The sequence below is a fragment of the Carassius auratus genome, chromosome 9 (genome assembly GCF_003368295.1).
Source record: "Carassius auratus strain Wakin chromosome 9, ASM336829v1, whole genome shotgun sequence".
NCBI lineage: Eukaryota > Metazoa > Chordata > Actinopteri > Cypriniformes > Cyprinidae > Carassius > Carassius auratus.
In genome coordinates this window covers 9,641,788-9,658,572 of record NC_039251.1, presented here as the reverse complement: position 1 = coordinate 9,658,572, position 16,785 = coordinate 9,641,788, and the positions used below count along the sequence as shown (strand labels likewise).

General features: G+C 35.2%; 1 protein-coding gene across 3 annotated transcripts; it reads right to left on the bottom strand.

Annotated features, from left to right (window-relative positions):
* Window positions 1–1,233: 1,233 nt before the first annotated feature.
* LOC113108308 (villin-1-like) lies at window positions 1,234–16,702 on the bottom strand. 3 transcript variants are annotated; one of them, XM_026271265.1, is made up of 21 exons: window positions 16,287–16,702; window positions 14,462–14,529; window positions 10,801–10,906; window positions 10,630–10,704; window positions 10,350–10,546; window positions 9,427–9,535; window positions 9,131–9,241; window positions 8,819–9,021; window positions 8,656–8,734; window positions 7,638–7,736; window positions 7,198–7,351; window positions 6,289–6,389; window positions 6,072–6,209; window positions 5,637–5,795; window positions 4,555–4,734; window positions 4,308–4,453; window positions 3,270–3,414; window positions 2,990–3,178; window positions 2,838–2,906; window positions 2,496–2,651; window positions 1,234–1,960 (listed from the first exon to the last, which is right to left on the bottom strand). In XM_026271265.1, exons 3-21 carry the CDS (start codon window positions 10,876–10,878, stop codon window positions 1,847–1,849), a joined length of 2,502 nt encoding a protein of 833 aa, XP_026127050.1. In that variant the 5' UTR covers window positions 10,879–10,906; window positions 14,462–14,529; window positions 16,287–16,702; the 3' UTR covers window positions 1,234–1,846. The 3 variants fall into 3 exon arrangements, with proteins under 3 accessions (XP_026127050.1, XP_026127048.1, XP_026127049.1); XM_026271263.1 differs by lacking the exon at window positions 14,462–14,529 and having other exon boundaries at window positions 16,287–16,701; XM_026271264.1 differs by lacking the exons at window positions 14,462–14,529; window positions 16,287–16,702 and adding an exon at window positions 13,770–14,116.
* Window positions 16,703–16,785: the final 83 nt, after the last annotated feature.

The window sequence follows — 16,785 nt, the reverse complement described above, 5'->3', positions numbered from 1 at the left end:
CCTTTGCACTTTGAAGGCTGCATAATGATAAAACTATCTGAAATTACATGAATGAACACGTTGTTTTTATATAGCTGCCTCGATAGTAATGACTTTGTGCACACAGCAACATTAATGTGAACTTTAAAATAAATGTCTGTGTAGGGGAAAAAATATTATTAATAAAACTAAAGACACCTGGTCAAGCCCCATTTAAACTAACCAAATACATAACTTTATATATTTTTTATACCTTATTTTTAACTAATAAATTTAAACTTCGATGAATGACACTTCACAACTATTAAGTAATATTCCAGTAAACAGGCAGATTTGCTGAAGCCTAGGCTACTATTCATTTCTGCCAAAGGTTTTATGAATGAGAGAACAATTTCTGATTACCCACATATGCAAATCTATAGGAATAGTGCTGCTTTTAAATAGAATACTTCCTTTTAAAAATACACTATGCTAGCATATACTGATAGCAACAAAATGAGCTAACCATTTCATCCTCATACAGAAGATGGCGCCAGGCAACTATCATTTCTTTGGCCACTTATAAGTTTATAACTCTGTTAACTTTGCCCAAAATTCATGACCTATTTATGAAATAACTATATACTTCGAAAACCCCCAAACGTCTAACTCATCTCCAAACAGAAAAAAAAAAAAAAAAAAAAAACTAGAAGTTATGGAAAGAAAAGAATACCCCAAACAATCACAAGACAGCCCCCAGGAACCCCATCTAATGTTTGATGCAGCCATAGCAAAAATCTCAAGGTATGGTAATTACCTTTGCAACTTTATTTATGATTTTGATATTTATACTTTGATATATGAACATAATATTATACATATTCATATAATTAGTTAATTTATTTATGATCATTGTTTTGCTGTAGGCTATTTCGAAGTCAGTCAGGTTGGTCTGGTTTGCTGATTTTAGCATCTCTCATTTAGAGACTTTTTTGAGAGCAACAAACTAGCCTAGACTTGTTTAAAGGTCTTTTTTTGCACGACTTGACTTTAACATCTGATAGCTTTCATAAGAAACTAGTAGGCTGCCCTTATTTGACTATCATTCTCAAACTTTGACCTGTATGCTAATGAACACTGTTTTTGAAACAAGTCGCCTATTATTGCTTTGCTTAGGGCCACAAAAAGTTTTACAATTCTATATTGAATTTGTGCCTAAGTAAATGTATAATATTTGCATTAGCAATGAGGCAACAAAAGATTTTCCATTACAATGAGTCTGTCCCTGTTTATTGACTTTTCCATTAGACAGGTGGTGTGTGTCTTGTATACAGTAAATGATTCATACCAATGGAAATTACACATTAAAACAGTATACAGAAGGCTCCAAGCGTCTTTTATAATTAATACTCAGCATACACAATTAACATAACATGAAACTTTTATCTTTATTGAAATATATTAAAATGTATTGTAGTGCTTAAGCCACTTAAGTGTAAAGCAGCTAGTCAGTGCTTGAAGGTTTCCTCTTGAGATGCATTAAGAAAAGATTACATTGGAAGTTTACCATGCAGCTTTAATACAAATCCCTGTGTAAAAAGACAGATTTGCAAACTTCATTTTCCCATATCATCCATATTTTCTGTTACAAAATTAAACTCAATATAATTAATTCTCTTTTATAATATATGGCAATTTCAAATAAATCAATTTAAATTTCAAAACAACACATTTAAATAAAGTAATTAAACATGTAAACATGTAAATCTAAAAATTCTAAAAGGAAAGGATCCTGACTGTAGTGTATTTGCATCGCACCACTACTAGCATTCATACAGTTTAGCATGAGAGGTCCATTTCGCAGAACAGGAGTGTATTTGTGCCCATCCTAAAACAGGCCCTTTGATTTCTTCAGGTTCAGCTGCTTCCAGGACGGCAGGCCATAGAAATCAATTCGAGAAACCCCCATGATCAGGTTAAAGTCGTCGTTTGAGAGATAGTCCTGCATAGATGACAGAGATGTGTGTTAGTTTGATCAACAGATTAATCTGACGAAAACATGTTTACGTTTCACTCCAAAATTCAAAGAAAGAAAAATGTGAATCTAACTAACTAACTAATAATAATGATAATAATAATAATAATAATCATCATAATAATAATAATCATAAAGTAAAATGAGAATGGCATTGGTTGCTTTACAGTAATGAGAATGCCTCATTTATTATCATTACCTCAATGCACAAAGCTTAATTGTCATGAAAATAAGGCAATAATAAGGCAAAGTCCTAAAATAAGATTTATTTTCTTTAAAAGTATTATAAGAGTTGAATTTTTACTATTTTAAGAGTTTTTGTATTCAGTTACATATATATATATATATATATATATATATATATATATATATATATATATATATATATATATAATATACACAGCCTACATACAGTTTTATTTGTTTTGGGCATTTTTTTTTTCATGGCATTTTGGCATTGTGTGTTAGATTTGTGCAAGATGTTTGTAGATCAAGAGTTCACCTCTTTTCTTGAGGGGTCGACTCCTTCAGGCAGGTCTTCTGTCTGAACGTTCACCAGCTTCTCTGGAGGGAAGGTTTCCGACACAGGACGGGGTAAGTTACCCCCTTGAGTTGAGTTACTTGAGTTGGTTTGGTCTGACGTCGGTTTGGTCAGATCCTGTGCACAAGGTGTTAAACCATTTTTCACTTTCAATTGCTGCTGTGCATTTATGCATTTAGAAGGTGCTTTTTGCACAAAAAAAGCATTCAAGCTATACTGTACATTTTATCAGTTCATGTATCCCCTAAGTAACCGAACCCATGATCTTGACAGTGCTAGTGAAATGAAGAATGAATAACCTACCACAGTAATTTGGACGAGATCAGTTGCAGTGCCAAGCTCTGCTTTCAGCTGCTCGTAGGATTTCCCACCCTAAAAGACAATTTTTTTTTAATTGAATATGCTGTACGCTTGTGAATTAAACTGTCATGCTCAAACTCATGTCATCTACTTACACTCCACTTTTGTGGGTCCCAGGCGTGGAACCAGCCTGTAAAAGTGGGCGGCTCAAACCCTTGCTTCACCACTAGAATAGGTGTATCCAGGTCACGCCCTGCAGGATGGGACTTCAGATACTCCTGTGCTGTAACCACCGCCTCCTGCTTCTCCTTGTCGTTGGCACCTTTACCGATCCACAGGTACACCTGACAGAACATATTTGTGCTGTTATTTCTAGTGGTCTGGAAAGAAGAGAGAAAACCATGTGTGAAGAGAGAAAACCACGCCGACATTCACCTGATCCCAGATGTCCAGCAACATCACATCATCCTCATCCAGGTCATCTTGGTTAAAGTTTGTAATCTCTGTTGCTATAAAGCGACCTGTCTGGTTGGAGCACTCAAACAACCGGGGCGTGATACTGCAGCTCTCCTCCTGAAGTCTGAAGAAAAGAAGAAATGCATGAGCTGTGTCCTAAAACTTGTAAACTGTCTGTGAAGGCAGCATTGCATATATCCTTTGCAAGGAATGCAATGCCAAAATGCATTCTCCAATGTTATACCCTCTTGAAATCAATTGTATTTATCACTCTCCTGTGTTCTTCATTTGAGGAGCGCTATAGAGTACAACAGTTGCCACCCACTTTTTCTGCAATGTTGTTTCCAGAAGTATTTTTTCCATTCACTTTTCGAGTTGGAATTTTAGAAAGTATTTATTAAAGCATGATATGCCATGAACCAAACCACCAAGATTTGTTTGCTCTCTGATTGGTGGAATTTTCTTCACAGCAAAATGTTTGTCTTTTTAAAATTATCATTAAAAAAAAAGTCCCTATGTAGGAAATGAATAGAATTTTTACTTATGGACCCTGACTGTTGCACTGTATTTGTCTGAATCATTATCTACAGTGTGTACAGCATTTCAAAACACTAATTTATAATATTCCATTTCAGTTAAGATGCAGACTTAGTATATAATGTAATGTAGATGCCTTATGTAGACAAAAAGGCAGCTGAGAATGCCTTTTAAATTCCTTACTTTGAATTGAATTTAAACTAAAAGATGCAGAATTTTGAATGGAAGAAAATGGAAGAAAGTGGAATTAAAAATGATTTGAAATTAAAAATTTATATGATTGTAATTTTTAACTTTAAAAGCAATTTTTACATTGAAGACTATACTTTCAGCTTTGAAATCACTGAAATTTATTACAATTTAAAATATATTAAATAGAAAACAGATATTTCACAACATTTAATTTTCTGTAGGAATTGGAACAGAGCCAAGCAGATAATTTGTTCTTTTACAATGTACACTGTGCAAATGTTACTATACCTTTTGCTGCTGGCATACTGTGACTTTCCACCAAGGTTTACCCAGAAGTCAGCTGGTTCCTGTCCCTCTGCAATAACATTCTTCTCTCTCTTGGAGATGATGTCAGCCAGTGTTTTGGCCATCTCTCTCTCATCTCCACTGCAGCCCTGCATGGTAATATTTAAGGCAAGTATGTAAGACAGGTAAGAAACATGCAGAAATGTCTTCTGAAATATGCCAGATATTCTAAGCATTTGAAACTACCAACCTTGCCGTACCACAGGTAGCAGCACTTATCAGTGCTGAGCATAAACACATCGTTGGAGTTCAGAGAAGATGAACGCGGAGGCACCTCAACAGCACGTGTGTTGAACTCATTTGTTCCGTGGACATGAAACAGTCTTACTGATGGTTGAGACTGGGAGGAGCCTTCTCTGGAACTTCCTTCCTGTTAGGTGAAGAGGTGAATGCATTCACTGCAAGGCTTAAAGTTAAAGTGTGTCATTTCTGCACCACTAGTGGCACCATACACAATGTGACCCTGGACCACTAAACCAGTCATAAGGGTCAATTTATCGAAATATAGATTTATACATCATCTGAAAATTGTATAAATAAGCTTTCAATGAATGTATGGTTTGTTAGGATAGGACCATATTTGGCCGAGATACAACTATTTGAAAATCTGGAATCTGAGGATGCAAAAAAAAATAGAAATAAAAAAATAATAATAATAATCTAAATACTGAGAAAATCACTTTTAAAGTTGTCTAAATAAAGTTCTTAGCAATGCATATTACTAATCAAACATTAGGTTTTGATTTATTTATGGTAGGTAACATAAAATATCTTCATGGAACATGATCTTTACTTAATATCCTAATGATTTTTTTCAATTTCTCTTTTTGTCAGCTCCGCCTCAAATGTTTTCAAGGGGCCACACATTGCTTGCTTTTCTTGCCAGGCTATAAGTAACTTACTTTAATTGTCCTTGTTTATGTTTATGTTTATGTTTATGTTTATAGCAAAAAAATTTTTTTTGCATGCTACTAAAGCAGTAGCCTCAGAAGTACACCGTTGTATCTTAACTTCCCACAAAAAGGTGCGTGTTACTATTTTAAGGTACTCCCTCCTCATTAAAACCCCCTATAAGTGACTAGGGACGAAGTTGTACCCTTTGAAGGTACTGTCCAAGTAGCAAGCTGTTGCACTTTTTTTCTGGTAGTTTTTTGAAGAACAGAAATAAAATCCTTTTTAAAACAGGAAGTGATTTTGTGTTTTCGGTTTTTGTTGTTACAACATAAGACATGTCCAAGTGCGGCTTCTGGAGAGAGGAACTGACAAACTTACCTCATAAACAACCATTTTGCCCTTAAAAATGGCCATTAAGTGCATAGGCTCTTTTCCCATGGGAACGCGGACCTGTACTGGTTCTCCATTGTACTTCTGGTCCAGGATCACAGCCTGATATGCAGAAGCTGTCAGCTCCGCTGTGCTGGCATGGCGGCCCTAAAGTGCCATCAGCAATCAGAATTAACTGAAAATGCCTTTAAAATTCAAAATTCCTGACTTTTAATTGAATTTACATCTTACATTTTAAAATAGAAAAAAAAATATTTTTCCTTATAATAAAATATCACAACATTTCTGTTTTAAATGTATTATTGAACAAATAAATGCAGCTTTGGTGAGCAAGACTTCTTTCAAAAACATAAAAAAAATCTTCTTTGTACAGGATTAGATTACAATGTCCAATGATTAAATAAGGACAGAAGAGACACTTACTTGCCACATGTACAGAATGTAGTGTAGTTTGCTGTTGACTTCATATTTGTAGAGAATGAGGTAACAGTCCCCACCATAGAAGTGGCCAAGCCACTTCCTCTCCACAGGGACGGGCTCATTGTCCTCTATCCTCCATACCTGAGAGATGAACACATTCATGTAATGAGTTCTGTTTCACTGAGATGAAGGAAAGGCAATGAAAGGTCATTTCACTGACCTCGGCTTCGCCCGACCCATCATCCACCATTTTCTGCTGTGCAGCCAGGTCAGGTCTAGCATGCATTGAGGTGGCGTCAAACTTGACTTGCTCAACCTTGGCTACAGAAAGCAGAAGTCATAACATAGTAGAGTTAGAATCATAGGTTTCTAAGGGGACATTCATATAGGATGCATTCTTGTTTTGTCTATGCTATTGTTTTAAATTATTGAGCAGTGTACACAGAACAAAAAGATGCCATTGTTTTTAATAGCATCTCACCACAGCTGTTTTTAACACAAGAACACATCTTGTATGAATGCTGCCTTATTCTTATACATAGATGATTGCCTGCATATTATTGGTCATTTGAGAAGTGCCAACAGAAAAAGCAATGCAACTAACATTTTTCAGGTGCATGAAAATATTCAAAATTGCTTTTTTTTTCTGATCAGTGTTATCTTAATTTAGATTTTCTGTTTTAATATTAATGTATTAGTCATATATATATTTTTTAAATGTTTACTTTAGTTACTTTAGCAACAAATGTAAATTATGTTATTTTGTATTTAGTCATTCTTTTAGCTTCATTTTCAGTTTATTTATTTCAAGTAACACACGTTTAATTATAACTACACTTTTTATGAACAAACATAAAAAATACATTGCATTATTGTGCATGTAGTATCAGAGATCAATAATCAAATGCCTCATATATTGCATTCAAAGGACTGATTGACTGACTGATAGTGAACTGTTTTGTTTGAAAGGTTCATGTAAAGGAACTGATTCAGGAAATGATTCACTGATTTGAATCTTTGCATGGCATTTTTAGACTGTCACTGCCACTGTACATGACTGTTTTCAATTATATAAATTTGGATGTATTTATTTTATAATGCTTTCTTTACATTAGCAAGCCATGTTCACCTATTTTCCCCGGACTGTGAGTGGTGCCCAATCCAACTGTCTGTCCCTTCTCCGTCCACTTCTGGAAGAGTTGCTTGAACACCGATGATTCTGCTCCTTCGCTTACTGTCTCTACGTAGGTAGATGTAGGATATCCTTTCGCCTTTATGTAGGCCTAGAAAAATAAAACGTGAAGTGAGAGGATGAAATGTTTCTTCAGCAAGAATTTGTTAATCCAGAATCTATGCAATATATATATATATATATATATATATATATATATATATATATATATATATATATATAAATTATTATTATTTTTGCTCCAAAATAGTAAATACTTGACTTTTAAGGCCTTGATTCACACAGGTTTTATGCACCAATACTTGCATATGCAGTTGTTAAATGACTCCCTTGTGAAAAGCATTCTTTGATTAGTGCTTCATTGGTGTAAGACTCACCTCTGCTTTTTTCAGAGATTCTGCTCTTTCAGTTTTTGATGCCTTTTTGCCCTTCCAGATAAAGATCTTTATTCCTCCTTGATCCAGAAGATAGCAGTCCTGTCACAGGAATCAAATGTCAATTGCCATATTTTCCATTTGTAAAGTGGCTCTTTCAGTTTCTCTTCAGTCTTCGTGCAAAAGTGTCAAACTTTTTGTTTTTGAGAGCCGTGCATCTCTAATATTGCAATGAGGATTACACACTCATTTAGCATTTCAATAGCCATTCATCATGCAACTTGCTTGTTTCCTTTCGGGGGCCTTTTTGTTTTACTTCTCCATTTCAAATCAACATTTTGTCATTTTCAAGACAAGATTTGATTCTGTTTACTATTTAAATCTATGTTTTTGGTCTTGGTTCACAATTCATTGATGCATGTTATAATCTTTTTTTCATGATCTTCTATCAAAATATATCTGAAACAACTTTATTTTGCAGTTAAAGTCACAAACTTCTATTTCTTGTTAATCTATTTCCTCCAGCTATATTCCTATCCATCCTTGGCTTTAATTTTCACTTCTCACAATCAATTCCTGATTAATAAAATACATTTCTCACACCGAACATCCATTTTGAAGTTATGTCGGAATACAGAAGCAAAATGGTTTGCCAACAGCATTTCATAAGGCCTTTTTTTGTAAGATACTCTGTCATATTTGCATCACAACCACATGACCAGGTCAGACTGTGTTGTGAGCATGACTGTGTTTCTTTTGTCTTATCTTGACAGGTATACACTACGTAGGTGTACACATTATGCTGATTCGGTCTACCCTTTATCATGGGTTAACTATTTTATAAGTATAGCTATTTCATCAAATGTCCCTCCCAGCTGCGATCAATGAAATGCACCTGTGCACTTTGACATAGGTATAAGAGTGACATTTGACTAATATATATAGGCTATGATCATGGCCTTATACTGAACTGATTTATGCTGTGGTGTTTATTTGGGTTGCTGGTCAGAATTAGTCATACCTCAGTTTTCAGTAAGTCTTGTGTAAGAGGTTTCACTGCCACTTCCTGCACTACAAGGTTCCCCTCAGCATCTGAAATACTTTTCACAGAAGACAGTTGTTTTTCTGTTGGAGCACATTTTTTAACATATGCTTTAATTTGTGGTTTAAACTATTGAACTCACTGAAAGAGTTTAATGGCAGTCTTGAGTTTCTCGTCCACAATCTCATCTGGGATGGCATCTTTGATTTGTTTTTTCTCCCCCATTGCCTTAATCATCAATTTCATTGCTTCCTCTGAAGAGTTCTCATCATCTCCTTCCACTACAGTCACTTGGACTCGACCACCTCTTTCTCGATCCCGAATGTCCTTCGCTAGGTTCATTCCCTATGAAAACAAAAGTCTTTAGTGAGCTTACTGTTTAGAGGTGGTAAAATGCACCATCTGCATCAAGAACGTGATAGTTTTGCAATGCAAATCAATTGTAATGGTTTACCCTTAACCTCTCCATTCGGTTACTCTTGGGTCCATTCCACTGAATGATCAGACTCCCCAAGTCCAGCAGGAACACATCACCTTGATTAAAGCTCTTCCAGCTCATTTCCACCTGAACATAGTGGGATGGAACCTCATTATTTACACTTTCTGGTGGAAAATCTCCTTACTTAAAGCTGCCTGTCCATATTAATCTGGGATAGGACACATAGTCTTTAAAGGCAAGGTATGCAATAGCAATTCATCATATGCATGCATGTGTATTAGATGTTTAAGTAGCAAATACATTTTTCTTACCTCTCCGGCAACCACATTCTTTTTTCCCTTCACATGCAGCAGTCTGCGAATGTTGTACGTGTTCGTCTCCACTTGTTTCATCCCAGATGCGACTCCACCTTTTTTGTATCTGGAATAAAGAGTTTAAAACGATCAATTCCGACGCACTTTTACTAAGAAGTCGTCTGTCTCTGTAAAACTTTTTTTTTTAGATGTTTAATTTCTTTAAACTAAACTAAGACTAAGAGGTGCATTATATAGTCATATGCTTCTTTACATTTAAAATAAAGTAGCTCGAGGTGGAAATTATGATTAAAGGAAAGTATGTGCAATGTTTATGAACGCCCCCTGAAAATGTCATTTATTTATACCATAAACTAAGGGATGACGTCAGGGTCATATTTCACACTAAAAAGCAAAATATAAAAAACTGGAAGTGATGTTTCTCATAAATAAAATTAAGGGTAATTCTTAGGAACAATAACAATATTATTCATTTATTTATTTATGTATTATTGCATTTTGACAATTAGACTATTTTTCGCTCCATACATTCTCATTACTGTAATGTTACTTACATGCCATTTCAATATATGCAGTTTAAACAAAAAATATATCTATAATAAAAACAACATTTGAGAATAGTTCTACTCAAAAGTAAAACATGGAAACATCAGTAATAAGAATGTGTCTAATTGTTATTCAATTAAAATTAATTTCTAAACCTATTACCTTATAGGCTCTTTGAAGGTTCTTTATGCAAATATTTGTTTATTTTTAATTTTTTTGTTAGCAAAGAATTCTAATGGTACTAAAATATTATTCTTTAACCAAAATATAAAATCTGTTTTATTTTATTATTATTTTGGGGTGAAGTGTGGTTTTTACATGTGTTGGATGGATTAATTTAATTGTAATGGTTCAAGGTCTATGTAATGGCTTACACGATGCCCTGTTTGAAGTATCCTTGGAAGGTGGCGCTCTCGTGACCCTGGGTCTCACGGTGCTGCACAGCAGCGCCCCCTAGGTGTTCATCCATCTGCGTGGTGTATATTGCTGCTGCTCCCTGCTCATCCTGGGAGGTGTCCTTGCCCAGCCAATAATGGATGTCATAGCTGTAGTTGTTGCTAGTCTTGTGAGTCTGAAAATAAGACGGTTTTTCTTTAGCGGTTAGTTTTTGTCAGCTTAAATAAGTTGATTAGGACACTAAGCACTGATACTTACGTAGAGTATTACATAGCTGTCTCCCTCAAAAAACTGTCCGAATGTATTAGATGGACAGGGCACGAGCTCCATGTTCTGACCAATAATTTAAAAAGAAGAACGATTGGTGATTTGCTACGTGTCAGTATCCCAAATTTCGAGTGCAATGATTTGACAAAGTTACATCATTACCTCCACTCTCCATATCTGAAGTCCTGGTGTGGTTTTGTTGAGGACTTTGGGAACATTGGTCTTGACATCCTGTGTCATGGTGCCAGCTTAAGTCTCTGGGAAATACCTGGAAGAGAGAGGGTTGGATAGAAATGAAGATCCAGATTGTTTTCTTGGAACTACAAAGCATACATATCCTGTGTATGAACTACTCATAAATGTGTTTTTGTGCATCTAAATTTCCCTTCCAATTCACAACCGCAAGCAAATAAAGGTTCTCATAGCTGTTTATTGACCCCATTTTCTTTTATTTACACTTTATCCTTCATGTGACCTTACAGTATAACAAGGAAAAATAGTAAAAGTTAATATTCAGTCATTAAATGCTCACCTTCCTATCATCCTAAATCTATAGGCAGTTCATTTTTCCTCTAAGCATGCCGTATTTGATATTACAGTACTTAGACTTAAAATAAAAACTGTAGATTTCTCGGTGAATTATTACGTTTTGATAATAAAGAAATCTGTTCATCCCATGAAGCTATAATATGGCTTCAGAAGTGTCGTGTTTTTTGTCGTTTTTGGACTTGAAACTGCATTAACTGTTCCTCTAATGTATTGTTTAATGATTTCTTTCATGTTAGGATTCCTCAGTGTCGTTCAAAGGCAAATGTGCAGTTTAGTTCATGCATTAGTAAACCCAGACACTAAAGCTACAGTTATGCAACTCTTCCGGAAGAAAGCTACAGTAGTTAGCCACCCCTGGGAAAGGAAGTGAAAGCCTCACCTCAGATATCTGTTGCAAATCTGTAGTAAAAATACTACGCCTACATATCCAACAGTTATCATAAAAAATGGCTGAGATGTCAAGCCCCACAATCCTTCACTTTATCTACTGCACTGAGCACATAGTTCAAACCACAAAGAAATTTTTGCTTATCAGCATTTTTTCTATTTAAACGTCGCTAAAACACGATAAACTTAAGAGAGGATAATCAGGTAATGACATTTCAAAATGCTTCAGTATTTTTATTTATGAAGCATTTATGAACTTGATTCGATACATTTAATCAGTTAAATAATTTAACCATAACCTTTATTGCATTACTGATCCACTTCTATTATTTATTATCTTAATATTATCTACATTTGCTCAGGTACCTGACCATTATGTTCTAAAGGAAGTTGTACATGGTTTATGATAGGCAGGGGATTTTAAAAATTTGATTATATTGCGTTTGCTTTGTCTTTGTTGTGTGCAAACTACCCATCTGTTTAAACATGCTGCAAACTATGTGGCTAGCAAGGAATAGTGTCTTTGTTTCAAAACCATGACTTCTTCCTTCCACATCCTCTCTGTCCTCAGTCCACATCCTGGTTAAACTGATTCAAGAAACTTGCCATTGCTTGGTAACTATCATCCATTTGTGGAGTTTTTTTTTATTAAACAAATTAAGCAGGAAGCTACTATCAAATCATGTGGACTCATCTCACCTGATAACCGCTTTTACATGGAACGTTATGCTAATGAAATCTTTCGGTCAATGTGACATGTATTCATCCTGACAGTGTCAGTTTTGACCGTCATTATAAAAAACATTACATATCTTTTTCTTCTCACATCACAATAATTTTACTAAAATCAATTTATTTTCAAGTAACCAAGTTAAATGTCAGATCATGTACAGCGAGTCGGTCATTATCAACAAATAATATACACGCCCTATATATATATATATATATATATATATATATATATATATATATATATATATATATATATATATATATATATCTACACACACCCTAGAGGGTCATTTTTTGTTTGCATATCCCAAATTTATGAGCCTCCTTATCAACATATTTATATGTTTGCCTGGTACCTTGCAGCATAGATGTTGATATGGTGTGATAATACGGGTGACTCGATCTCTCTTGTTTGATTGGATGGCTGGGTTTTATTAGGGGGTTGTATCGAGCAGATTGTGCTAGCCCTTAAATCACCAATCACAAACCCTCTGCCCTGTGCAAAGGTTAATATTTCCTAACTAAATTCTAGAAGTTATGTTGTTCGTGCAATAATGTCTTAACGGCTCCACTCTGCTGTTACAGTAACAATGACATATCAAAAATGATCTGCCCTCCAGAATTACTGGATGCGGTGTGTCAGAGCAAACAGGAAAGTGTGCAGGGTTTTTATGTAACCGCCCGGTGTTTGATCAGGCCTGACAGTGCTGCTGTGTACATGTCACATCTCCACCTCCTTTCCTATAACCTTGATTAATATTCTTCCTGTAAACTGTCCATCATGGCGTATCTAACATTCTGTTTCAGACTAAAGGATATGAGCACATCGGATTATGCAACGCAAGCTTATAATGTGCAATATAGAAAAACAGCATGTTGTCAAGTTATACAAATATAAAGCCGCTGTTTAAAGGGATGTTTTTGTCCACCAGACACATTGAATTCTCATAGCAGACAACCCTAAACAAAAATTCCAGACCAACAATATCAAACGTAGGACATTTCACCAAGAAAGACAGTCGGAAATGAATTTACTCATTAGGAAACCATGAGAGAGCTTTTTAGGGAATAGTTTAAGTGTTGTCCATTTTTATCGAACACTTCAAATGATTCACTCTATTGATTCAAGAAATGTATTTAATACTGTTAGTTTGTTAATACTGTTAGTTATTGTTTTTATTATTTCTGCTGTTGTTTTTGCCACTGATAATAGAAGTTTGATTAAAATGATTATTTCATGCTAGATATTTAAGCATAACCACTGAATGATTTTCTTATGTTTCTAATAAAAAGCACTGCTGCATTATGTACTAAATTTACAACTGAGTTTTCCTTTTTTTTTTTTTCTTCTTTTGCAGGGTCAACTTTTACAATCTGCTTGTCTAATGAATGACTTTAATGAGCATCTTCAAAGTTAAAGCTCTTTTTCTGCAGTGGAAAGAGCGAGAGGAAGAGGAACTCACCTGCCACCGGAGGAATCGAGAAGGAAGCAGCCAGGTAAAGGTGCTGCTGGTTCACAGACAGTGGTGGAGACACTCTCTCGCTCTCTCTACTTTACAACCCTTGCACTTTTATCTCTCTCTGTGTTCATTCATTCAAGGCCATATATGGCAAGAGCAGGTGATATGCATACAGGTGTGTCATATCTGTGGTTACAGGCATAAGCCATTCATCTCGCCCCCCCTCCCCAATGCAGATATCTCTGAGCAAGAGAGCAAAACAAATACGTTTATTTACCTCTCCACCCCCAGCCCATCTGGCATCGCACATGCTGTACTTGTCCTTTGTATTTTGTGTTAAATGATATTGATACTTTTGATTTCCTTCTGATTATGACTTTTTATTTGTTGAAAATCGTATTGACCATAACAAAAAATACATATATTTTAAAGGAGATTTTATCATATTTTCCATGTATGACATACTGTATAATGGCTTTAAAATAAATAAATAATACACTTCTAAATATTTTCCGTACCTTTTTCCTAATTGGTTGATATTTTTATTTCTTTATTTAAAACATTCTGGTCTGTCTTTACATTTAAAATGTATTTTTTATATCCCCTTATAGTGTTTTATTTCCTTTTATATTTTAAAATATTCTATTGAATTCCATTTATTTTTCCAAATTTTATGTAGGATGCTTTTCTTATACCTGAAGAAATTTCCTAAATTGCCCAAGTGCAGTATGTATTTCTTTGCTTGTGCAGGAGGAATTGTGTCCTGGGAAGAATAAGACATTTTTAGAAATTCATGAGTTACACTGCATTCCCTTAAGTTCTGCATAATTGATCTCATATCTGATCTGCTCAGAAACAAATATATAATTAAGGAGAAGGAGAGGCTCAAAAGCCTGGGAATCATATCTTACAATGAGATAATGGCTGTTACTTAGATGACATCAGCTTATATGATTGTAGACTTTAAGGGATGTTTCACCTAAAAATGAAAATGCTGTCTTCATGTTGTTCCAAGATTTCTTTATGCAGAACATGAAGATATTTTTTTGAATGTCTTTATTTGTCAACACAGTGTTGTTTTGGTTCCAATTTACCTTTACTGTGTGATTAAAAACAGTTTAAACCTTGACAACCTTGTTCTGCAGAAGAAAGAAAGTCATTCAGGTTTGAAACAACATGAGGGTGAGTAAATGATGACAGGATTTACATTTTTAAATGAACTATCATTATAAACTAGAGAACTTTTGTGTCATGAACTTTTCTGAAAGGCTACAGTTCTTCTAAAAGAAATCCCGAAAACATATTTCTAGAATCAAAATAACCCCGATTTGAAGCTTAAATTCAAAGAGCGCAAAATAAGCTCTAATCTGAACTGGAATGCATTACTGGTTAACTCTTTCACTTCTGTGGTACAGGTAAAACTTTGGACACACTTGATTGAACTTATATTTCTAGTAATGTTTACACCTGACTTTTGTGTCTTCTGCTGCAATGCTTAAATTTAGTTTTGGGGGCAAATATATAACACCTATATAGGAATTTCTGTACTAAATGAAAAGTTCACTTTAAATGCATGTGTTGGAGCAGATAGTGAAAGAATAGCAGCAAGCATACATGTGAAGCATGGTTGGTTGAGAATCCAGTAAAAGTGTAGTAACTTAAAGCTGGAGAAGATACAAGAAAAGATAGTTTTGACCTGTTTAACATTTTTGGCTTTATAATTGCGTCTATGTTTTTATAGGTTTTGATATGCTTTTACTATAACAATAAAAAATCGTGACTAAAAATAATGAGTAGGTGTGTCCAAACTTTTGACTGGTAGGTAGTGTAACTTACTACAAGTCCAAAGTCCATGCATAGTTACAGAATGAATCGAGTATGGCATGACAAGTGAATAAAAGGTTTAAAAATAAATAGATGCAGATTATGTTGAATGTTTCCTCTGTTATGAAAACGTTAAAGCCTCCCTTGGTGAACCCCAGCATACTCCTTCTATGGAGTCATGTAGTCTATAGCATCAATGCAGATCTTTTCTGAGATTTTTTGGCAAATGAAGTAGGTTACAAAACATCCAGGCACCACTGATCTGGTCAGATCTTTGGAGAGTTAAACAGACCATCAAAAGTTGGTTGGGGATTATTAGTGAGATGTACAATGGCTCACTGGTAGCCTAGTACAGTCACCCCTGTTTGTTGTGCTCTGTTTGACCTTTTGCTCTGATAATCACCAAAAGTAGAGCCTTTATGAATGACATTGAGAAGGATGCATGGGAAATAGGGAAAATTGAGAATGAAATTGCTCTAGATTTACTAATTTATGACTTACAAGACCCTTCCTTAACATGCAACACACATTCTACCATAAAAAGGTACTACAGTAGGGGTTGCACTAGCTCTTGCATTAGATAATGCATGAAGTTTACATCAAATGATACCTGTATGAACTCCATCAAAAGTCTCTGAAATGACAGTTTTTACAGTTCAAAGTTCAATTCTATGCATTGTAGGGAAAGTTTCCTACCTTTGTAAGACAGGGTGTTTCTGTCCTTGGCGGCCGATTGTAGGCTCCTCTGCTATCTTTTCACTTTCAGACTGTTTCTAGGTGAACTTCAGCCTCCAGAATGTGGCCGCTCCCCTCTCCTTCCTCGAACTCATTAACCAGCTGCTGCCAACCAGGGAGAAAGCAGTGAGCCGCCAATGATTCAGTTATAACTCAACTCCTTCTCTTACATAATCCAGGCAGGGCACACGTTAACACGGTGTTAGTTCAGCTCCACGAACCAGCTTTTGTGCATGTGCTGCAGAGTGTGTTAGGCCTCAGTGGAGGTTGGGCTTCAGCTATTCTGTGTCAAGTCTAAATAATGCTGCCAGGTAAACCAAGGTGTGAAGGCATCAAAGCAGGTCCAAATGATTGCATAACATCATGTTTACAAAGATGCCTTCATCTGGTCTTTTCCAATCTTAAACTCTTTGATTGGGTTCCCTTTTCTTTTTAAACTTATTAAAATTGTATATATATA

Excerpts from the sequence above, each read along its gene's own strand:
- LOC113108308 (XM_026271265.1), bottom strand. The coding sequence starts at position 10,878 with ATGACACAGGATGTCAAGACCAATGTTCCCAAAGTCCTCAACAAAACC. Across the intron at positions 9,242-9,426 it reads AGAATGTGGTTGCCGGAGAG|GTGGAAATGAGCTGGAAGAG; the intron begins GTAAGAAAAATG and ends CACTATGTTCAG. Across the intron at positions 6,390-7,197 it reads TCACAGTCCGGGGAAAATAG|CCAAGGTTGAGCAAGTCAAG; the intron begins GTGAACATGGCT and ends TGCTTTCTGTAG.